Source organism: Elephantulus edwardii, unplaced genomic scaffold (genome assembly GCF_000299155.1).
Source record: "Elephantulus edwardii isolate Elephantulus edwardi_28Jun2011 unplaced genomic scaffold, EleEdw1.0 scaffold00048, whole genome shotgun sequence".
In the NCBI taxonomy this organism is placed as follows: Eukaryota; Metazoa; Chordata; class Mammalia; order Macroscelidea; family Macroscelididae; genus Elephantulus; species Elephantulus edwardii.
The window spans coordinates 4,394,157-4,418,535 of record NW_006399798.1 but is presented as its reverse complement, the minus strand read 5'-3'; the positions used below and the strand labels follow the sequence as shown (position 1 = coordinate 4,418,535).

The 24,379-nt window shown below is 54.3% G+C and overlaps 1 protein-coding gene across 1 annotated transcript in view; it reads left to right on the top strand.

Moving 5' to 3' along the window:
- Positions 1–2,602: 2,602 nt before the first annotated feature.
- The window catches only part of SEPT9 (septin 9), a 29,575-nt gene continuing 7,798 nt past the window's right edge, over positions 2,603–24,379 (top strand). Inside the window, exons 1-5 of the mRNA XM_006886176.1 lie at positions 2,603–2,609; positions 16,516–16,524; positions 22,001–22,192; positions 23,021–23,149; positions 23,428–23,509. Of these exons, the coding sequence (XP_006886238.1) occupies positions 22,033–22,192; positions 23,021–23,149; positions 23,428–23,509 (371 nt within the window). The 5' untranslated portion in view covers positions 2,603–2,609; positions 16,516–16,524; positions 22,001–22,032. The remainder of the gene's footprint in view (positions 2,610–16,515; positions 16,525–22,000; positions 22,193–23,020; positions 23,150–23,427; positions 23,510–24,379) is intronic.

The following is a 24,379-nucleotide window of genomic DNA, read 5'->3' as shown; positions in this document are numbered from 1 at the left end:
GTGTTTGACTTGGGTGGGTTTATTCAACAAATTGTACCTTCTCCAATCCCCAGTTGGCAGAGGACAAATGGAGGTAGATGAAGGTTATCCAGCCAGAACCTGGACTTGTGGAGCAGCCAGTCACTGGAGTACCGATGAGTGTGTCTGCTTTGTACATAGACGGAAGCAGCTAGGTATGGTTCGTACTGAAAAGAATCAAAATAAAAACAACAAAGCCGCAAACATTGCCCTCAGGTTGGAGCCGACTCATAGCTGACCATCCAGGTTCAGAAGCTGCACATCACACAGGAGGAGATTGCCCATCTTTCTCCCCAGGAGCAGCTGATGGATTTGAACCACTCGCCTTTGGGCTGGTAGCATAACTACCAGCTATACCATAACTATCTGTGTTAGACTATACAGCGAGTATACAGGCATGCCTCATTTTATTACGCGTGCACAGGCATGCCTCGTTTTATCACGAGTGTACAGGCATGCCTCATTTTATTGCACTGCCTTTGTTGTGCTTTAGAAGTACTGCATTTTGAGTTTTTCCACAAATTGAGGATTTGTACTAGCCCCGAGTCAGTGACGTTTATTAGAGCTCTTTTCCCAGCAAACGTGCTCACCTCGTGTCTCTGTCACGTTCTGGTACTTCCCATGTTATTTGAGACCTTTTCACAAGGCCGTTGCGCATTGTTCTGAGACCCCACTTAAGAACCCGGGGGGCTCTTGAGCTCTGGGTAAAGAGCTTTTGCATGCGCTGGAAGGCAGAATGGTTGTCTGACTTGTTTGCTGTAAGGTCTGGAACCAAACGAAATTATCCCGAGGTATGCTGGTACTTTTCTATGCACGAAAAACGTTAGAAGATGAAAAAAACCCAAAACAGTAGAGGAGAAATGCTCCCAGATACACACATCATCTTTAACATAATGATAAAGTAATAACAGCAATAATATTTTGATGCAGTCACAAAATAGCCCCTGTTCATTACTGCAAACCATTGTATATACCTAATATTCCTAACATACTAGTCTTTTTTAAAAATTTTTTATTATTATTTTATTATTTTGTGTGTGTGTGTGTGTGTGTGTACCGTCAAATCAGATCTGACTGGTACAGGAGGAGATTATCCCTCCTTTCCTGGCAGAGCATCTGGTGGATTTGAACCATGCACCTCTGGGATTGCAGTGCAGCGTCTTGCCACTAGGCCACCAGAGCTTTCCTTAACATACTAGTCTTTACAGGGATTGGCTTATAACTGTGGGTTGGGTATAAGTTAGATGTGTATAACTAGAGTATGAGACCCTTTGATAATTGACTTTTCTAGTCATTGTTTTAGCCCCTAATGGGAGGCATGATCTCCAGCTACCTTAACTATGAACACATGGTCTTGTAAATTATCACTAGCTGTGGGACCAATATACGAGATTGCTTTCTACCCTGTAAAAACTGGTGGTGATGGTGGTAGATAGATTGTAAAGAGACTGTGGCACTGCTGTGAAGAGACTGTGGCACTGCTGTGAAGAGACTGTGGCAAGGTGTAACCAGAGGAACCTTGGAAATAAAAGCCACAGTTGAAGGTTTTACTTGCTGGATGATTGAAGGAAAAACTGACTTCTAACTGCTCTGAGATAAAGTTTCCTGGATTATTGAAGAAACCAGAGGTTTATATTTGCTACTGAACTGAACCTGGACTGTCACTAATTGAGGAATTGTGCCTTTTTTATCTGGTTTGGGACTGCTGGACTAAACCTGGACTTGCCTTGTGAGATATTCTTTGCCTCCCCAACTCTCCACAAAGTATTTACCTAATAAACCCCACAACTGGGAACAACGTCCGTGAGTCTTGCAATGAACATGGGGCCCAGTGATTTGTGAAAATGGGTGCAGGAGCATGTGGGATTTTGTCATGTCTGACCATGTAGTTATTTGAATGATGCTATAGACATTATTGATGGGACAGTTTTCCTTTCTGAAGAGGATAGAAGTCGAATTCTGCCAGCCCCACATTGCATCTGCTCCTTAAACAGTAAACCAGGGCTTACCTGGCCTGTAAATATAATATGGGGGTGGGGCGTGGACTGTACAAGGTTATTGTAGTTAAGGTGACCAGTGTGAACTTAGCAGCGTCAGAATTGGAGGAAGACTCATTACAACCTGAGATGCACAGGTGACACAAGCTTGCATACGGAAAAGTAAGACTTGAAGCACTTACTGCTATAGATAAAATACTGTTGTCGTCAGTGTAGATCACACATCAGTATCAAGGAAGCAAAAATCTTCACAGCTAGACCAATAAACAGCGTGAAAACCAGGGAAAAGATGGAAGTTGTCAAGGGTTTAATTTTCCTCGAATCCACACAGTAAGAACCCCAAACAACCAAGGAGCTAACTGACCTATTTCATGAAACAAATCTGTTGCCAAGGACTTCTTAAAGTGCTAAAGAGAGTCACTTGAAAGACTGGGGTGAATCTGACTCAAATAGTGGTGTTTTTAACTGCTCGTATGCGTGCGAAAGTCGGTCAAGGAATAAGGGAGACTGAAGGATTGACGCCTTGACTTGAGCTGGTAAAGAATATGGACTGTACCGCACACGGGCAAAAGAAAACACATCTCTCTGGAGGAAGTGCTGCCAGAGTGCTCCCTGACGACGAGGCTTGAGGAATCCGGAGGGTCCCTGGAGAAGGACCTTCCTGCTTGAAAGGGAAGAAAAGGAAAACCCTCACTGAAATGGAGTGATTGACACAGCAATTGCAACAGAGGCTCACATACAGCCGAGACTGAACGTGGCGAGGGTGGGGGTGCTGGCGTGTGGTGTTCACAGGGATGCTGTGAAGCTTAGAGTGTGGTGAGGGCTGGGGATGCGTGGCGAGGGCTGGGGGTGCTGGTGTATATTGCTCAAGGGTTGCTATGAGTCAGCTTAACTTGACCCACTGCACCGCTCTGACCCGAGGGCGCCCCTGGAGGGCAGGCTCTTTGCAGCTGGGGCTCTGTGGAGACTTCCTGGCTGAGCTGGTGTTTGAAGTTGTTGTGGTCACTCTGATGGCGTGAAGGAAGTTAGGTGCCCAGTTACTAAGCATGACGTTGGGGGTTCCAGCCCAATAGTGGCTCTAGGGGAGATGCAGTGCACTTCCGTAAAGAAGTTACTGGGTATCATGGAGGTGGGACTGACTCGTAGCTGACCTTCCGGTGGGTTTTCAGAGGGATTACAGCATGTGGAAGGAGACTGCCCATCTTTGTCCTGCAAAGCAGTTGGTGGATTCAAACCATCAGCCCTTGGGTTGGCAGCACAACTCCTTCCCACTGAGCCACCAGAATTCACACCCATAAAACTTGCACCTAGAAAACCTGAGTGGCTCTTCAGCTGTTACCCAGGGTCTCCGTGGATGGACTTCGCAGTGCCTAGCAACAGGAGATGCTGCGTCTCAGAATTTCACTGGTGCTGTGGAAGGGGGCAGTGCAGATGTGGGAACAGAAAGAGCAGGGATGGGGAAGCAGGGAGTCTAGGATGTGGGGTGGGGAGTACATGGAGTAGAGTGGCCAAGGCCTCTGGTGGACCGTAAGCAGGACAGTGGGACAGCCCTTGGAGATTTTGAGTATAAAGTCTACTTGGAGAGGCAGGAGGGCCTGGGGGCTGGAGCAGTTGGTGCCTACGTGTCCCAGAGCCAGGGGTGATGAGCGAGAGAGGTCAGTGTGGCCTCTGCACATTCCTACACTGCAGCCCCCAGAAGCTCCTCGTGGCAGCTGCCCCCATACGCAGCCCCCAGAAGCCCCTCGTGGCAGCTGCCCCCATATGCTCAGCGCACTGGCTTTCTTCTCTCCTGGACAGTTGTGGTCCTGTGGTGGGACATTCCTCAGTTGCCCTTTTCTTCCGAGGTCTCTGGGCTGCTCCCCTGCCATCCCATCTCATCCCCTCCCCCATCCCCATCCTCACTCCCACCCCCCCACCGCCCTGGGATCTCGTATGTGGCTTCACCCCATCTTCATGAGTTCACCATTGGTCATTCGCCAGACAACACGGACTGGCGTCTACTCAGGGATACTGAGCCACTGAAGCACAGCCAAGGGGCTCTGGTGACACAGTGGGCTAAGTAGGGGGTTGATAACTAGAAGGTGAGTGGTTTGAACCCACCACTACCTACTCTGTGGGAGAACGATGAGGCCTAAAGATTTGTGCAGCCTTGGCAGTGCAGTGGGGCAGTTCTCCGTCTGACAAGGTCACTGTGGGTTGGAATCCACTTGGGGGCAGTGGCTTTGATGTTGAGGGCAGGTGCCACTGTCATCTGTCCTCAGCCAAGGCCGGGCCTGGTGTCCACCGGGAGGCATTACTGTGCGAGCCTTGGTCTCTACACTTGGCTAACTACGCCACCCTTTCTGTCTGCTTTGAGTTGAGGGGAGCCCCACATGTGTGTGCTTGACTGCACACCCCCCCTCAAGCCCTCCACCTCACCCAGAGCCTCTAGGAAACAAAGAGCTTTTGAACCCCAGATGCTAGAGCTGTAATTAAGCCTGGAGCGGCTGAGGGCCCTACCCTGGGCCTAGAGCAGGACTGGCCACTTTCTCTGAATCCTGTCATGGCCGCTTCCACCCAGACTCCAGGCCTTGTGAGGGTTTGGGGTTAGAGGAGGAACAGGGCTTGGGGCTCTTCCAGATTTGGGGTGCATCCTGCAAGGATGGACTGCTCCCCCGGGGTCACTTCCTGCCCCTCTGCCTGCACAGAAGGGCCTGAGCTCTGCAGGTCTGAGGCCCCCTCAGGGCAGGCCCCCAGGAGCCCCCCCAGGAGTGCAGGGGTGGCCTGGTCCTCACCACTGTTGCTCATGGGCACAGTCGGGCCGGGTACTCGGATGGGGCAGGCTTTTTTCTGTCCTCTGTCCCTCTGTCCCTCTCTCCTGCAGGGAGACCCTGGAAATGGAGAGGGGGAGGCCCTTAAAAGTTTCTGATTGACAGGAATTCTTATGGCCACGCCCCTTCTTTTCATAGTGAAACTTACAGTTTCCTTAAAAGGATCTGACTGAAGGTCATCTTTTAGATGAATGGGGAGCCCTGTAACCGGAGGTTGTGTGGAAAAGGGAGTGGGGAACAGATGAGTTCCCCTCCAAGGTCCCTTCCCCTCAGTACACTGCAGAGGGAGACTCTTGAATGTGGGGAGCCCCCCAGTCTGTGCTGGGATAAGACTTGGACGAGGAGGACATGGTCCCGTCCCTGTGCCTGTCGAGGAGGGCTCATAGAAAGTTTTTGGTTTTTTACAGAAACTTGATGGAGATGAAATTCGCATACCATAAAGTTCCCTCTTCAGCAGCAGAGTGGTGGCATTTTGTAAAGCTGTGCATTGTTGTCCGTAGCTGACGTTACAGGGTTTCATTTCATCATCATCCCCCGGGAAGGCCCGTGTCCGTCAGCAGTCATGGCCTGTTGCTCCCAGCTCCTCAGCCCCAGCCCCACTACCACTCCTTGTCTCTCTGGGTTCACCTGTCAGGGTGCATTTCCTGGCATGAGGAGCTGTGTTGGGAAGGTTAGCAGTTCGAATCCAGCAGGGTAAAACTAGGTCGTCTGCTTCTGTAAGGAGTTACAGCCTCAGAAACGCGATGGAGGGTCCCAGGAGTCAGAACACCACAGGGTCCCAGTCTGTAGAAACGGAATCCTTTTTTGTTAGTTCCCGTTGGGTATGGCTCATAGCAACGCAGTGTACAGTAGATCTGAGCTGTGGCCTAGCCTGTGGGCTCCTCGTCCCCCGCAGCACATTTGAATTCATTGGTACAGATCCACTTCATTGAGTGTCTTCCTCTCCTCTACTGACCCTCCACTTTCCAAGGACGATGTCTCTCTCTGAGGAACAGCCTCTTCTAAGGCGCTGGGAGTGGCAAGAAGCTGGGCTGCAGTCTCAAAGCCACAGGGTTCAAGGCCACCCGCTGCTGCTCTGTGGGAGAAAGATGGGCAGTCTCCTCCCATGCTGGTAACTGCCTCTGAAAAACCACCGGAGGGTCAGCTGTGGGTCGGCTCTGCAATTCTCAACATGTCCGAAATATGTGAGACAAAGCTTTACCATCTTCCCCTCCAGAGAACTTCCCCAAGACACACAGTGATTTGTGTTTCTGGCTTATTTCACTCAGCCCTGGTGGCTCAGTGGTTCACCGCTCAGCTGCTGTCCAGCAGGTCAGCATTTTGAACCCTCAGCTGGAAGAAAGATGTGGTTGGTGATCCATTTCTGGAGTGGCCACAGCCTTGGGGCCGTTCCACTGCATCCCTCAGGGCCTCTGAGTCGGAACCCATTGGCAGCTGCGGCTGTTAGTCTTTGGGGTACTCCAGGCCACCCCTTCCTGTCGCTGCATGGCGTTCCATTGTAGGGAAGACCACGTCTTGTCCGTTCACCCGCCTGTGAACACTGAGGCTTGTCTCTCCTTGGGGCTGTTGTGAACAGTCTGCTCTGGACAGTTGAGAGCAAGGCCTTGTGTGAACAGGTTTCATTTTTTTGGGCACGTGCCAGGTGTGGAATGGTCGGGTCATGCGGTAGCTGTGTTTTGCCCCCCCTAGATTTTAAGCTCTGAGGCTGGATCCTGCTGGGTGGGTGGACTGTTGAAGCTCTGATTGGTCCACACGTTTTGGGACCACCTCTTCCCTCTCAGAGAGGGAGAGAGGGAGAGTGTGTCTGTTTGTGTGTCTGTCTGTCTGCTTGCCTGTTTGCTGCTTTCTTTTTTTTTTTTTTTGTTTGCTGCTTTCTGAGAGCTGTATCCTCTAAGCTGGGCCCAAGGACCTCCAGTTCACTGGAATATTCCAAAGTAAAAATATGGTGGGTGGAGTGTGGTGAAGGCCTGGGCGCGGGTCTTGACCTTCCGTTTCCTTTGCCTCCTGGCACCAAGGTCTGCTCAGAAAGGGAAGAGGAAGGTTTGGGGTTGTTTCTGGGGAAATAGCATCTGGCTGACCATGAAAGAGGAAGTGGATGGGCTTGGAGAGGTGGAGAGGGCCTTGTTGGGTCTGTGTAGGAGTTGAGGAACAACTTTTTCTGGGAAGGGATCTCTTTTCCCCCAGCCAGGCCCTGGGCCAGTGTTGGAGTCCAGTTAGCCTCCTGAGGGGAATGGGGTGCCGCAGGAATTGTCTCCTGGGGGACATGGGGCATAGCAGGGACTCTCTGTCTCCTGGAGGGTGTGGGATGCAGCAGGAGCCCCCATGTCTCCTGAGGTGCATTGGGTATAGCAGGGATTCCATGTCTCCTGGGACACATAGGGCACAGCAGGAGTCCCCGTGTGTGCTCCCCGTGTGTGCACCCCGGGGTGCAGGGGAAGGGCTGCTCCTCCCAGCCTCACTGAGGAGCTCTGTATTGCTCTGGGCATCTCCCATAAGAAGGTTCAGCTATCAAACACACACCGGAAGAATCACCTGGATCTCCTGCAGGTGTGAACAGGAACACACACACACACACACACACACACACACACACACACACACGTTGTGCCCCTCCTTATGGCATCTCCCATAAGAAGGTTCAGCTATCAAACACACACCGGAAGAATCACCTGGATCTCCTGCAGGTGTGAACAGGAACACACACACACACACACACACACACACACACGCGTTGTGCCCCTCCTTATGGGGCTCAGCTGTGGCTCTGGCCCCTCTAGTCAGGCCCTGGTCAGGCCCAGCCCTGCCAGACCACCCTCCCTTTCTTTTCTTGAGCTCCTGCCCCAGCCCTTCCCCCTCCTCTTTCATCCCCCACAGCACCTCCTGCTCCCTCCACTTTAATCCTTGCCCCCCTCACCCCCCTTCTTTTCCTCTTTTATCCTCTCCCTCCTTCTGTCTCCTCCCCCTGCTCCTCTTCCTTCCCGCCCCTCCCCCTTTAATCCCTTCTCTTCTCCTAGCCCTCCCCCTCCCTCCTCTCGGAGCAGCAGCTGGAGGGGCCTCTCCTCCCTCTGCCCGCCCTGCAGCCTCCTGGTTCCCTCGTTCTCTGGGGGAAATTACCATATGAATGAGCTTCTTCCCTGAGTCCTGGCTGGAGGCCGGGAGGGGACCGCTCCCTGCCCTGCGGGCCTCGGGGCTGTGTGCTCCAGGACCCTGAGTGAGTGGGAGGACTCCCCAGGAGCAGAGCAGCCACAGTAGGTCCAACCGAGACTGGGGTGCAAGGGGGGCGGGTCAGCCGGGTCCCCGGAAGTGCTGGAGACTCCTGCGCTCTCCCTCCGCTTGTCCTTCCGTCCTCCATGCTGTCTGGGTGTTCTTGGAGATTTTCATCCGCTGTTAGAAGGCACAGCTGATGGATGGAGGAGATGTGGCCTCTGGGGCTGGGGGGATCAGCTTCCACTCAGGAAAGGGGAGCAGCGTGTAGCAAGTGTTGTGAGAGGGGCATTGGGGTTAGTGCTCCCCATGGGGGGCCCAGCTCTCAGCGCGGGGGGGCCCAGCTCTCAGCGTGGTGCAGTCCCGCTGAACTCCAGGGGTCGAGCTGCAGGGATCGCCGCTATATTGGTCCCATTTGGGCTCTGCACAGCTCACATCGCGGTTTACCCGTTCGCCCTCCTGTTCTGGACTTGCACAGAGAGGGCCCCTGTTTTGTGTCTGGACCACAAATGAATAGGCCAGGGCCCTGTGCAGACAGCACTTGTGAGGAAACCGTCAGTGTTCCTCACTGGATACCAGAAAGCAGCTCAGCTCTGGACTCGCTCCCCGTTGGTAATCTCTGGGCTGTGTTTGCTTCCTGTAGTGGGCATGGAGCTTGTCCAGGGCATGGAGTCAGGAGGGGTAGCGGAGGAGGGTGAGCAAAGGGCATCCCCCCTTCTGTGAGAGCCCGGAGACCTGCAGTGTCCTCCTCTCCCCGCCCCCTCAGCTGACATTTCCTGAGCAGAATTTCCTGAATGGGCCGAGCTGTCCTGGGAAGACTGTCCATCCTTCCGGCCTCAGCTCTGGCTCTAGAAGGAGGATGGAAACCGGAAATTGTTACCAACTCGTTCACAGCCACACAAGGAGCTGTGGGAAGGAAGGCGCGTGGGAAAGGCTCAGCCAGCTGACCTCCACCTTCAGGGCTGGGAGGGCAATGGCCAACCTCTGACCCTGCTCTGGGAGAGGGGAGGGGTGGAGGGAAGGGCAGGGAGCTGACCATCTGTCCATTCAGCCATCTGTTTATTCATTCATCTGTTCACCCACAGCTCTGACCTTTCAGCTAGTCACCTGTCCATCCATCCATCCATCCATCCATCCATCCATCCATCCAACCATCCCTCCCCCTACCCACCCATCCATGCATGTGGTCATCCTTCCCTCCACGCACCTGTCCAGCGCCCATGCTTTCACGCACCCAGCAGCACACCATCTGTCCATCCATCCATTCAGCAGCATTTTACTGGGTGTTTCAAACGTGTTAGGTCTTGTGAACAGCCAGCGAGACAGGCAAGCCGCTTACTGCCCAAACGGAGGTGGACAGGCCTGACACAGAGGAAGACGGAAATCTGTGATCTCAGACTCGGGAGGTCATGGAGGGGAAGGACAGAGAAGCCCGGGGAGATTGGCAGTGCTGGCATGAGGGAGGTCACCGTGAGCAGCCCAGGCAAGAACATTCTGGGCAGTTCAGGCTCCGAGCAGGCCTGCAGGGGAGCTGGAAGGGGGCCCGGGCAGGTCATGGAGCGAAGCTACAGAGCTTGTGTTTTATTAGCAAATCCTTAGAGTATCCGTTGTGCCGGGCACGGTTCCACGGACTTGCTGGTTAGCTCATTTGATCCTTGTAGCTTGCGTGTTGCTCTTGTTGGTTTCTGATGAGTTGGTTTCGCTCAGATCCCACATGTGCAGAGTACAGCTGTGCTCCATTCGAGTCCTGCTGGCTGAGACTTGAAGGCAAGTTGTCTTGAGGGACCTGTCCTGGGAAAAGACATGTTGGACGAAGTAGAGGGTCTGGTGGAGAGCAGAAGAGCCTCAATGAGATAAACTAAGTGGCTGCAGCCACAGGCCTGAGGGTGGCGGAGATGGTGTGGAGGGACAAGACAGGGCAGGGCTCAGACCTGCGGCCCGGATGGTCATTGTAGGTCTTAGTTGTCTCAATGGCACCAAACAACCAGGTGACCTTTGGGAGCAGATTACCAGGCCTTTCTTCCAGAGGGCCTTTGGGTGGGTTTGAACCTCCTGCCTTTTGGCTCGTAGACAAGCATGTAACCGTTTGGACCGTAGGAACCTTACCTAGGGGTAAGTGGGATCTGCTCCATCACTGCGGCTCAGGAAGGTTCATTGACCTGCTCAGGGTCACAGGGCCACCCGGCGGACTGGAGGGTCGTGGAGGAGGGTGGGCAGGTGACCCCCTGGGGATACTGTGGAGTTAGACTTGATGGGGCTTTGAAGGAGGGCAGAGGGAAGGGTGATGATCACCCTGGCCCTGGTGGTGCAGTGGTTAAGTGCTTAGTTTAAGGACCCCCAGCTCCCTCCGCAGGAAAAGGCTGGGTCTGGATCAGCTGCTTTCACTAGGACACGTCCGGGTGCCGTTTGTGGGGTCCAGGGCATGGAGGGGAGTGCTTGGCAACAACGGGGCTTGGTAGGGGTTTGTTGGGCTGTGGAGGAAGAAGTCTGCTGAGGTTTCAGGGGTGGGCTGGGCGATGGCTGGTGATGGTGGACAAGAGCAGGAGATGGTAGGCCAGGGTGGACGTGGCTGTCCAGCTCCGGCCAGGCCCCGAGTGAGGGGGTTCAGAACAGCCCAGAGCTACGCTTTGATGTGGTGGTGACTCTTGTTTGAGGTCTCTCCCTCCCTGCCCCCTTCCAGGCCTGGCCCCTCTGCAGCCACCAGGGACAATAGGAAGCCGTCCTGTCCTGTCCCAGAGAAGGAACTGTGTGCTATCTCAGGGGAAGTCCTTTTTCTCTGGCCCTGGGAGGGACACCCTGTTGTACCCTGGTCTCCTTTTTGTTGTTGTTTCAGATGCTTCCATAGTTGGGGGAGGAGGAGCCCCCAGCTCTGGTGTGTCTCCCCTGACAGCTGCTGGAGAGGAGGGGACATCACTGATAGAGGAAATTCCACCCTGTGACAAATGGCCCTTTCCACCCTCCCTGGGGAGTGGCTCTTCTTTCTAACTTTACGAGCATTTGCCAGTAGAGTCTAGCATGCACTTTGGATGCTGGGTTTGCTTTGGGTTGGGACCACTTGTTCTGGAAGATTCCCTCTGGTGGGAGGAAACCAGGCATATACGCTTTGGGGTAGACTGGCCCCCCAGTACCACACAAGGCGAGTGGGCAGTGGATGAAGAAATGAGGGCTAGGCCTCCGGCACAGGAAGCTGTGGGCCCAGGCTGGGCACCCGCAGCTTTTTAGGAAATGAGGGGGGCTGCCCTGCAGGCTGGGGCCTGCTCTCTCCTCTGAAGGGCTGCCCAGCTGGGGAGAAAGCTGGCTGGAGGACCAGGCGGGCTTTGAATGAAGGGAGAGCAAACTGGCTTCCAGGAGGGGGCGGGTGGGGGGAGTTGGCCTCTGTCCAAGTTTGACTTTTATGGAATGGGGCCAATTGCAGCCCAGCCGGCAGAATCCAAGGGCCTCTTGAGATTCCCTCTTAAACGGCGGGGTTTACTCTAAAGGGATTGGTGGGGGGATGCTGGCGGGGGCCCAGGTGGGGTGGTTCTTGGCAGGATGTGAAAGCAAGGACCCCCGCCTTTGGGGCACCGAGGCTTCTGGATGGAGGGGAGGTGGGGAGTGACCACTGGCCCACACCACTGGGGCCCTCCCACGCCCCACAAAGCGAAGGGCGTGGGGTCGTGGGAGACCTTCCCCCTTCCACCTTTTCACCCCCGCTCCAAAATGAGTAACTGGGTTGCCACACATCAACAATGAAGATAAAGCTGTGGTTTTGTTTAAGTTCCGTTCTAGAAACAGGCAAGAGCTGGGGGAGGGGGAGGTGTCCAGGAAGGGGTGATGTGCTTTGCAGCAGAGGCTTCCTTTGGGTCTAGTTTCTGGGCTTAGGACTGGCCTGAGCTGCAGGGGAGGAGTCCTCACACTCCACACGGCTGGCTGGCTGGCTGGCAGGCAGGGCTGGCCGGCCGCTGGAGGGTGAGCGGCTACTTCCTGTCCTACAAAGTGTGAAGTGTAATTTGATTTGAAATCCGTGAGTGGCCCTCTCAGTCACCACCCTCTAACCTCCCTGATGATGACTGAGGCTGGGCCATTTATATGCAGTGTTTTCATCTTGAGATGGGCAGCAAGTCCCTTGTGACGATGTGACAGGGAAAAGTGGATTTGAGAAGAGGGGTAGAGATCTTGTTTTGAGTCACTCCAGAAAGGGACATAACTTGTCACCTGCCCCCTCTGGGTCCCTGGTGGCGGACAGCCCCGTGTTCACACTGCGTGGATGCTGCCCCTGAGGAGGGCCAGAGTACTGGCCAGCTGACCCCATTCTGACTTCCCCTGCACATGAGAAAGGGACCCCAACCCTCTCCTCCAGTGTGGTAACCTCAGCTCTTGCCACCTCAGCCTCATTGCCCACCTCTGATAATCATTCTCTCTCCCTCCCCATGATCCAGCCGTGAACCCAGACCTTGACTCTGTGTGTTGATGAATACGATCAATGAACGCCAGAGGTAACGAATGCAGAGATAAAGGCGGTCAAGCACTTGTCATTAAACAGACTCTGACTCCTGTTGGCCCCACGTGTCAGGCTGCCCCTCCCTGCTCGGGAAGGTTTCAGGGCCTGGTTTTTCCAAGTAGATTGCTAGGCCTTTCTTCCAAGTTCTTGGGTTGGGATCCACCAACCTAGGGATTTTCTGGAGCCTCCAAAATGCCCGAGTGTGTTTCCTGTATAGCCTGTGCTTCTCTGGGGAGCACGTCCTTAGCTCCCACCAGCTTTTGGAAGAGGTTGGTAACAGCACCAAAGCCTGGGCCTCCGGACCGGACTGTGTCTGTCTGGACTATCCTGACAAGTCATTTTGTGAATGGGTGGCCCTGTGGTAAGAAGTTGCATTATTAAGTGTTAAGTGCCGTCGAGTCGTAGGCGACTCATAGCGAACCTATGAACAGAAGTCCTGGACACCTGTATAAATTTCATCCTCTCTCCAGGTTCATAGGGTTTCCGGAGGCAAGCTGTTTCAGAAGTGGACGCCACTCCTGCTTTCAAGCTTGTTTTAATTGAGGAGCTCCATCAAACACTGTCCACTGTGGGTAACCATTATTGCATTTGACATATCAGTGTCACGGTGTTCAGCTTCACAGCCACCACGAGTTACTTCTGTACAGCAAATGGACACACCAGGGTTATACGACCTAGAAGAATGTTTGACCAAAAACAATTAAAGACAGGCCTGAGGGCAGCGGACTAAAGTCACCCACCTTTGGCTTGGTAGCATCACTTTCTGTCCGTAGGCCAACTGGTCTCTCTGTTGTTGTTGTTGTTGAGTGCCGTGGAGTCATAGCGACCCTATGAATGAAAGTCCTCAACACTTGTGTGACTTTCATCCTTTCTGATTTAAAAGCCGACAGTTCGAATCCACCAGCTGCTCTATGGGTGAAAGGGCGGGCAGTGCCCAGCCTCTGAAAACCCGCTAGAGGTTCCAGCTGAGCAGCGTCCCCGATGGATGGACTTCCTGTTGCTCTGCACTGTTTTCATTCATACGATCTCAGCGCTGTGATGTCTTTGTTTGTGTATTGCTCCATAGCAGGTGTTCAAGGAGCGCTGGTGGTGCTGTGGTTAAAACACTGGACGGCTAACTGGAAGGTCCCCAGTTCAAACTCACCAGCTGCTTAAAGGTAGAAAGATGAGGCTGAGGGCAGCCTGCGAACACTAAGGGGGCGTTCTGCCTGTGGATTGGCAGGTGCCTGATACATATTTACCGCGGGAGGTGAAGGTGTAGATCGTATGGCTTCTTTTTTTTAAAAAATTTATTATTAATTTCAATGAAAATTTACAGAGACTTTGGATTTCCATTCATTCATTGCTGCACTTTTCTCCCTGCCCAACTGTCCCCCCGACCCAGGGCACTCTTCTCTTTGAAAAGTAAAAGAAAAATTCTTTCGTTGTTTCATAATCCCTCCCCCCAGGTTGACTCCACTATGCAGTCTTCGCTCTGGACTCCTGTCATGACAAAAATAGCCAATCACACATCTCTTTTAAACAGTTTTCTCCCTCGTCTGTTTCAGTGCAGTATACATTATTTATCCCGTCTTTCTCAGTCTTACCCCAACCCTGATGTCAGTCCTGTTTTACAACAGTGGCACCATGCAGTATTTGTCCTTTTGTGACTGAGATATTTCACTCAATATGATGTCCTCCAGGGTCACCCATGTTGAATAATATTGCATGAGTGCCTTATTTTTCAATGCAGTGTAGTATTCCATTGTGTGAATATACCACAGCTTCTCTGTCCATTTATTTGTTGATGGGCACTTGGGTTGTTTCCAACTCCTTGCTATTGTGAACAAAGCTGCGATAAACATGGGTGTGCATATATCTGCTTGGATGTCAGTTATGGTCTCTTTGGGGTATATTCCCAGTAGTGGAATTGCTGGGTCAAATGGTATCTCTATTTGCAACTTTTTGAGAAAGCACCACACCACCTTCCACAGTGGTTGCACCATTTCACATTGCCACCAAGAGTGAATAAGGGTTCCAGTTTCTCCACAACATAGCCAGCATTTGTTGCTTGCTGTTCTGTTAAGTTTTGCTGTTCTGACTGGGGTGAGATGATATCTCAGAGTTGTTTTGGTATGGCTTCTTGTCTACCGGAATCTGTGGGTCTTTCTCTACCTCTGTCATTTGTTATAAACAACAGCCCACTGCTGTCACGTTCATTCCAAATCACGCTGACCTTGCATCTGGTACATTTATCTTTCTCTTTTTAATCCACCCCTGCCCCACCCCTGTTCACTTTTCTATGCACCTGTTATTCTGGGCTGTTGTCATGCAGACAATACCTAATCATATGTTCCTTTTAAACCGTTCTTTGCCTCATCCGTTTCAATACAGCATTCATTATTTATCCCTTCGCGGCTGTAAATCTAATGTATAAGATGAGGCTATCTCGTGTCTCTCTCTCTCTCTCCTATAGAACAACTGGTGGATTCAAACTACCCGTCTTGTGGCTAGCAGTCCAGCATGTAACGCTCTGTGCCACCAGGGCTCCCACAGCTCATGTCTTTCCTCCAAGGTCTCCCCTACTCTGTGGACATGTCTGTTTCTTCCAGCTTCATTGACTCCCATTCTCTGTTCTTGGCATCTCCTGCCGTTGATAGCATGTCCCTCCACCTGGCTGTTTGCTTGTACCAAACATGGGGAGACCTTTCTGAGGCTCTCCCACGATTTTGTCTAGGGCAACACTTCGGAGTGGAGCTCTGGGATGGGGACCTGTGCAGGGGTCCATCTCCCAGTGCTGCCAGCGGGAATACCAGCAGCCTGGGGCTGCCCTGCCTCCTCGAGCCAGTGAGGACCCTTGGTGCAGAGGGCACCTGAAGGTTGCTGAGCTCCCTGGGTGCTGATCTTATGGGAGAAAGACCAGCAGGCACAGCACTTAAAGCACTGAGCTATTAACTAAAAGGTTGGTGGTTGGAATCCCCAGTCTGCATCTCTTAATTTGATGGCCTTGGAAGCCCTGGGGCCTGGTCTCCCCTGTCCTGTAGTCACTAAGCCACAGCTGACAAGAGGATGACTCTTAACTTCATGGTTGACACAGTGCTGCACAGTGGACGGGCTGGGCAGGGCTTCCTTCTGTTCTGCAGACTCACGTTCACTGTTGCTCCCCAAAGGGCACCCTCACCTCTACTAAGGGACCCCTGGCTGAGCCACAGCTCTTGCCCAGCCAGGCTCAGCTGGAAGGTCCCTTCTCAGAGAGACTTGAGGGGGTTACAGTGCTGGCGTGCCCTTTCCAGCCTGGGCGCCAGGACCTGGCAGAGCTGCCTGAAGGCGGGGCGGGGTCCCCTGGCCCCTGCTCTGCTCCACATCCCTGAATCATGTGACATGTGACAGGGCTGCTGTCTGGGTCCTGCTACTATGTAAGTGGTCTTGGTTCCCATCAGCTTTCCACGATTCTTCAGAACCTGGAGTGAAAGGCACTGTGTTCAAATGCACCTAGTGCCTCAGCTTCCCCGTCTGTGAGTTGGGGGTGCTAAGTGTCTGCTTCCCACGGGCATCGTGATGTTGCACAGTTAGGGCACATGCAGCGTTTAGGACAGAGCCTGCCAGCCGGGAGCTCCTGCAGCGCTGGGCCATGGCAGTCAGCATCAGCCCTCCACTTGGGCGTCGTTCATTCATTCATTCATTCAGTGGGTGTGGGCTTACCAGGGTGCAGTGGGGCTCACGGGCCTCCTCGTTATCAAAAACACATGTTCGTTATTCTCCGGCCAAGGTGAAGTACAGTGAAGCTGGGTGTGCGCTCTGAAGGGAGTGATGAGGGCAGCTCACCTGGTTCTCAAGTGAGACTCCTCAGGGCGCGGTTCTCAAGTCTCTGAAGGAAGGAGCACAGCTCAGCCACTTTGTCCCTCACCACCACCTGTGTTGGGGCCACACCTGCCTTTCCATTCCCTTTTGCAAGGAACTGTGAACATTAGGTGGTTACATCCCCACGTCCCCACCAGCCGGCATGAGATGCTTTCTTTCTGTGTAGGAGCCCAGGGTTTGAGTCCCACCTTGAACCTTACTTATAACCAGCTGTCAGTGGAGGCTTGCTTTGTTGCTATGATGTTGAGAAAGTTTCAGAGGAACGTTGAGCCTAGGGTGGACTAGGAAGAAAGTCCTGGCAATCTATTTCTGAAAATTAGCCAATGAAAATCCCATGGAGCCTGTGGCTCTGATCTCAGGGGTGGTGTGGGATGGGGCAGGGTTTGCTCTGACTTGATTGTACCCAAGAACAGCAGCTATTGGTCCCCACCACCAGCTGACGGGGCAGGTTCTCCAGGGAGCCCACACGTGGGCGTGGGGAGCTGCAGGGATACTGTCCTGGAAGGGTGCAGCCTCAGTCCTCAGGATGGCTTTGTACGTACGGATCCTGGCCTCGGCAGAGCCCACGAGCAGCCTCTGCATGCTTCATGGACTCCTGGCACCCTGGGGACCCAGGACAGAAGGCACAGTGAGCCTGGCAACCAGGGATGTTCTGTGCATCCTGGCATCTGCTTGGACCTGCTCTATGACTCCCCAAGTCCCCCAGGACAACAATGTCCATGGGCAGTTTGCTCTGTGCTTGGTCCCTGTGGGATGTGATGGAAGGGACAGTGCTCGTGGACACTGTCATTGGTGCCCAAGGTTTAAGAGCTGGACGTGGGAAGGACTGAGTGAGAGCAGACTTTGGCCTGGGGGGGCGGCTGACTCCACACCCTATGCTGCCTGTGAGCTGGGAAACCACAGGGGGCCTCTGCCCATGGCGCTCCCCACAGAGCCATCCCTGCCTTTGGCCACTGAGGCTGTCCAACGAGAGCAGGACTTAGCTGGCATTTCTGGGTGCAGGTGGCGGATCATGCTTCTGAGTCAGGACTTAGAAGCTGTAATGATGAGCCCCCCTTTCCCCTGGGCTAGGTTGTCTGGAGCTCTAATGGGGTGTGAGCCCCCCTGACTTGAGAGGTCAGCTCCACCCATGTCCTGGCCCCATGTAGCCCACAGTTCCCCATGAGCCACAGAAGGCCATCTGATTCTGTTGTCCTAGGCATGGCAGACCTGGGCTGGATGGCATGTGGGTCACCTGGTGCACAGGTCCCTGTGTCTCTGGCTCAGGCAGCACTGTGACATCCCTGTGTCAGGCAGCATGGCGACATCCCTGCAGACATTTGGGTGACAAGCAGGAAATGGGGCTGGGTGGGGCTCTCTGCCCTTTCTTCCTCTTTAGACTCCACTATAGCTCTTGATCCCAGACTTGTGGGGACCAGGCCTCCCCCACTTTGTGCCACCGGAAGTGAGATCCTGCTCAAGGCAGCAGAGGCCAGATTAAGGAAGGGCCTGGATTTGAACCTACAGGTCAGAGCTGGCACACACTCTTCCATGAACACCTGTTGCTTCCTGGTGGTCTTTGGTGCAAAGACCATCAGGGTTTGCTGTGGTTCTGGTCCGTCGGGCAGTGGTCCTGAAGTCTCCCCCAGGGTGGATGAGAGGAAGGGACCCTGTGGTGCTCTCTGTACAGTGGAAGTTCCATGAGGGTGAGGGTGCCTGTGGGGAGGGCTTCCAGAGCCCCCCTCACTGTGCACTGGCCAAAGTCTGGGCTGGGGTCGACCTGGGCTTGTACGGCTTCCTCTCAGCCTGGCCAGAGCACTCAGGGTGACTGACTGGGCTGTGTCTGCAGTGGGGGAAGGAGCAGCTGGTCCCCTACCTGGGGACCCCCTACAGGAGCTGCACCTCCCCATCCTGCTCAGAAGGGCCAGGTGTGGTGCTGGGGCCCCAGTCCATCCTGGGGAAATGGCTTTTGGGCTGTTGACAGATGGAAGTGATTTGAGGTCACGTGGGGCAGGCGGAAGTGTTGTTCCCCAGCCAGGCCCCTCATAGGTCTCCAGGAAGCTGCAGTCTGAGCTGACTATTTCTTTAAGGAGCCTGGGGGAGAGGCTTCTGGACAGGAGCCCCTCATCCTGCCCTGGTAGTAGCCTAGGGAGGAGCCTGGGGGGCTGGCCCCAGTGAAGGAAACCCACTGTGTCCTCTACCTGCCTTCTGTCAGCCCCTTGGCAATCTCTGGCGTTTTTTATACACATCCTTTCCTCTTGCTTCCAGTTCTATGAAGAGGTAATTTTCCCCTGTGCAGGTGGTGTATGTAGTGCTTAAAGTGTCAGGCTGATAACCTACGGTTTGCAGTTCAAATCTAGCAGCTTCTTTGTTGGAGAACGTTGAGCATCTCTTGCAGAAAATACCTACAGCTCTGGAACCCCATGGGGGGCTCTATGAATTGGACTTGATCCCCAGAACCCTTGGGGAGGGCGGTTCTGTGGATTGGACTTGACCCGATGGCCGCAGGGTGTTTTGGTTTGTGGTTCAGGTGTCCTAAGGAGCCCTGGTGGCATTAGCAGGTTATGTGTTGGGGGAAGTGGTAACCGTAAGTTTGGTAGTTCAAAACCCATCAGCGGCTGCTCCATGGGAGAAAAGTGGCCACACAGCCTTGGAAACTCGGCGGGGGATTGCTGCATTGAACACCCCTTAATTGCAATGAGTTTGGTTTCATTTTTGTTGAGATTGTAGAACAAAAGGTTTGTGCTAGTTAAGCTAAAGGTCAGTGGTTCAAGCCCACCCTAAAGCGCTGCAGATTCAAGTCCCGTTAGGTGTGGCTTTTGTTGTTTGAGGCCAAAGCAAGAAGGAAATAAAGTGCGTAGATTCAGAAATGAAGCACCCGGTGAGAGAGCGCTCAGCCCAGCCCCCCACGTTCTGGGTTTGAGGACAGGAAGCAGAGGCCTCGCTTTCAATGCAGCACAGCCGGTGGGTTCAAACCGCTGACCGTTTAGTTAGCAGCCAAGTGCTCTAACACGTGCTGCGGGCTCTCCTGAAAAGCTGTAAAGTGGGTGCAGACTCACAGCGACTCCAGGAGGCCATCGTGGAGCTGACCGCCTAAGGTTGCCAGGCCTTTCTTTCTGGGGACACTTAAGCTCCAGCTGAACGTGGTAAAAAGTTTTTGCATCACCCAGCCCAGGGGTCAGGGGAGGGGAGAAGATGAGTGGCTGGTGGTCGATGGCCTGGCCCCCCTGAGGGCACAGTTGAGATGGGAGGAGGCGGGGAGCCAGGAGGGACACAGCGCCGGTGGGTAAGTCAGCCACACTTCCTGTTTGGTTATTTCCTGAGGAAGTGGAAAAATCGTTTATCTGGGACCCCTAAAGTGACCCTCTGACCTGACCCCTGTCACCCAGCTGCTTCCTAGGGCAGGGTGCAGGGGGGTGGCTGGGGGTGGCTTGTTTTGTTTGAAAAGGCCATCTCAGCACCATGGCTGGTGGGGATACGAGTCCCCCCACCACCCTCAGCCCACATCCGGGAGCGGGAGGCACCCTGCCTACGGCCCCTGCTCTACTAGGGGTGTGTTTGCAGATGCTCTGTGAGAGGAAGGTGCCTCCTGCCCACTGCCCCCTCCTGGCCTGAGGTCCAGGGGCCCCCACATTCCCACCCAGGAGCTGACAGGAATAGTTCATTGGACACCCGCTGGCCCCTTCCTTGACCTCAAAGTGCCCCCGCGAGATAGAACGGTAAGGCTGGCCCTGCCCAGGACAGGAAAGGACAGAGTCCTTCTTAGTGGGGGGTTAGGGCTAAGCTAGACCCCCCCAAAGCTGTCGAGGATCTGGGTCCACCTCAGAGAGGCGAGGGGGCTCAGCACCATGTCCTCTTCTGAGTGTCTGTCCTGGCTGTTGGGGCATGGGGCCAGCATGTACCCCAGTGAGTGGGGACCAGGCCTCTCCTGAGTGTGTTTGAGCAGCCCCTGATGGCAGGGGCCCGTCTGAGTGTCCGCCTGCAGGCTGTGTCTCAGGATTGGGATTTTTCAGTGTAGTGAGAGGAGATCCGAGAAAAGAACGCTTGTGTCCCCCTCCCACACACACACCATGGCCACTTGTTTTCACGTGTTCAGCCTGACCACCGAGGCCTGCAAAGCCTCGCCTGGCCTTGGGGTGGGGGCCCACGGGTGCTGGGGGCTGCCACGACGCCCCAGTCTCATCCCACCCCAGCGCGTGTGTGCACACGCATACAAGGGCAGAACGGGGCAGACCCTTAGTAATGTTTAATACCGGTTGTTCTCAAACGTGCTAATTTGTAAATTGCTTAGCAGTGATACTGCTTACATGATGTGAATAATAACCACAAAGTTGTTTCAGTAAAATCATTCTTTAAGGAATTACAACACGATTAGTAACTGAGCAGTGTTTTCTTGCCTTTTAATTACTGCTTCATCCTGAGTAAAGGTTCCAGTTAGAGGTTTTTGAATGTTAATTACCACACTCTTATAGCCAAGACAACAGTGCATTTGACAAGACAGGTGACTGTGAAAATAGTGGCATCATTGAGAGCAGTGTGGCGCACAGAATAAACCGCATGGCGGTCACCTGTGAAGGTGGCAGCTCTGGCTGGAGCTGACCGCCTTGGAAGGGCCAGAAAGTACTTCGCCGGAGATCTTGAGCCTCCTGTGGGTTTACTGGTCCCTGTAAGCTGGGTTTAGGGAAACGTGCGTGCTGTTACAACTAACTGCAGGAAGATTTTTATAAGAAGTCATAAATTGCTGCTGAAACACTGCACAGAAGTGCTGTAAACGGTCATTTTAACGTCACTCCCTCTGCTAATGTGGGGTCCACATCCCCATAGGACCCTAGGTGGCACCTTCTGTCCCCTTTGTGAGGGACTGGTGTGAGCTGGGTGAGGAAAGTGGGTGTGACCTCTGCATCCATTCTCTGGAAGGTTCAGCGAGCTGTCACCTCCGTCGGATTCCTTTAACAAGTTGTGAGGTCCTCGAGGACGGATGCAGAGTCGGCAGATTCTGCCCCTTAGTCCTGGCACGTGGCCTGGCTTCGAGCTGAGGCCCTTGGGCTGAAGCAGGTGCTACCAGACAATAGGGCTGAGGTGGAGGAGGTGGGCTGACTGGGGCAGGTGGAGGCAGGGCCAGCTGGGTGCTGAGGAGGGTGCACGGGTGGTGTGGCTGGCAGAGAGAAAGCAAAGGCGGGCAGACCTGCTGCCGCCGAGTTAGTTCTGCCCAGTAAGGACACCACCCCCCTTGATTTTTAAGGCTGTAGATCTCAATGGGAGGAGACCACCCAGTTTTCTTCTGTTGTTGGATTTGAACTGCTGACCTTTCTGAGGAAGGGAGGAAAATTGAAATGGGTAGAGCATGTCGTTGGAGTCCTTGTATGTGTGAAAATGTTGGAATGGTTATATGTGTTCTTTATGATTTAAAAGTCACACACACACACGCTCTTGAGAGTTTGTGTGTGCAGGTGGGAGGAAGGCCTTTGGTGGCTGGGGATGGCGGCCTTTGATGCTTCACGGTGGTGAGGGACTTCAGCACAGTGGGCATACTGCAGGGTCTCTTCAGCGGAGTGGTTGACCTCTCGGAACCTCAGTCTTCCCGTCTGAGAAATGGGCGTTATAGTTGAAGCTCTGCATGAGGCCCTCTGCCTGTGCTCACCATCCCCCTAACCCTTGCTGACCTTTCACAGCCTCCGAGGTGGCTCCTGGCGGCACTGGCGACATGGCGGACACCCCCAGGGACGCTGGGCTCAAGCAGGCCCCTGCCCCCCGGAATGAGAAGGCGCCCGTTGACTTCGGCTACGTGGGCATTGACTCGATCCTGGAGCAGATGCGGAGAAAGGCCATGAAGCAGGGCTTCGAGTTCAACATCATGGTGGTCGGTGAGTCCCCCACCTCCAAGAGAGGCCCCCATGATGCACCCACGTGACCATGGGCGCACTCGGGCTCAGTCTTTCCATCTGTAGAATGGGTAACTGTCTGGCCTGCAGGAGGCTTTGTAGGGAACAGATGTGCCTGTGCGTGCCCCTGGGAGGGGTCCTCTCCTCCATCAGCTCCAGAGTGTCTCTGTCCCCACGTCAGGAATCCTGGTAAGCACCGTGCAGGCCCAGGGCTGTTGGTTCTGCTTCCACTCAGGGACCCTGTGTCCCCCCCAGGGCCTTGAAACTGTTGCCCTGAAATAATCTTTACAGTTTGAACTAAAAATACTCAGTCACGCACACACACACACTCACAAATAGACACATGCAAGTGCACACACAATCACACACACACACTCTGCCATCAAGTTGATGCCTCCCCGGTTCCCACATGGCCATCTTTGCAGAAGCAGACTGTATCGTCTTAGTCCCTTGGGGCAGCTGGTGAGGTCAGCCTGTCAACCTTTCCGTTAGCAGCTTGACCCGATCGATGGCCACCATGGAGCCTACAGAACAATGAGTCAGCTGTTGTTAAGGAAAAACACTGACTGGGCCGGGTGCTCTTTAAGATGTATCAACATGCGCTCAGACTGACAACAGCAACTTGAGAGAACAGGCAGAGGCTTGGGAGCAGTGGCTTCATGTCCGCAGGGGAGGGTGGCGCAGAAAAGCAGTAGGGGGACGACCCCAGGGCCCCTGGAAGGGCATCAGGGCCCCGAGCGGTCTGCGTGGACTGGATTGGCACGTGTGCGGCTGTGCGTGCCTTCAGCGACCTCCACGTCTCTCCCGCAGGGCAGAGCGGCTTGGGGAAATCCACCTTAATTAACACACTCTTCAAATCCAAGATCAGCCGGAAGTCAGTGCAGCCCCCCTCGGAGGAGCGTATCCCAAAGACCATCGAGATCAAGTCCATCACACATGGTGGGTGCCGGGGCATGGCAGGGGACAGGGAGGTGGGGGCACCCTGCTCGCCAGTCGGTCCCCAGGGGTCTCCTCTGGAGTCTGGTCCTTGGAGGCCCTCTGCCCAGCATCCCCGCCCTGTATTGTCACTGCCCACCGCTAGGTCCTCCTAACGCCCTTATTTGTTCTGGGTTGGCCAGTTGGCCCGAGGCCTTGTCCAGCAGACAGGACCTGCCCTCACTGGGTGTCTGTGAAAGGCCTGGCCCCCTCTGAGTGTGGTGATGGGGTGTGTTCTGCAGACATTGAGGAGAAGGGTGTGCGGATGAAGTTGACGGTGATTGACACGCCAGGCTTCGGGGATCACATCAACAATGAGAACTGGTGAGTCTGGGGGTGGTGGGTGACAGCCCCCAGGGAAGAGCACAGCCTTCCAGGGTCCTGAGACCCCACCTTCAGGACAGGCAGGTCCACGACTTGCCCTGACGCCACATGACCAGGAGCTCCAAAATTCTGGACCTCAGTCTCACTGCCCTGAGGATCCTGTCCCCCTGCCCCAGCCCCTGGAGTCAGGAGGACAGGCAGGTTGGGGGTTGAGGTGTGGGCTGGTAAGGCTGGGAGTGTGGACCAGAGAGAAGCTGTCCTGACGCGTTGTCCTGACCCTGTGCTGTCTGACCCCGTGCTGTCCTGACACATCGTCTTGACCCTGTGCTGTTCTGACGTGTCGTCCTGACCCCGTGCTGTCTGACCCCATATTGTCTGACCCCATGCTGTCCTGACACGTCGTCCTGACCCCGTGCTGTCCTGACCCCGTGCTGTCCTGACCCCATGCTGTCCTGACCCCATGCTGTCCCGACACGTCGTCCTGACCCCCATGCTGTCCTGACCCTGTGCTGTCTGACCCCGTACTGTTCTGACACGTCGTCCTGACCCCGTGCTGTCCTGACATGTCGTCCTGACCCCATACTGTTCTGACACATCATCCTGACCCCGTGCTGACTGACCCCGTACTGTTCTGACGTGTCGTCCTGACCCCGTGCTGTGTGACCCCATACTGTTCTGACACGTCGTCCTGACCCCCGTGCTGTTCTGACACGTCGTCCTGACCCCGTGCGGTCTTACCCTGTGCTGTTCTGACACGTCGTCCTGACCCCATGCGGTCTGACCCCGTGCTGTTCTGACACGTCGTCCTGACCCCGTGCTGTCCTGACACATCGTCCTGACCCCATGCTGTCTGACCCCGTGCTGTTCTGA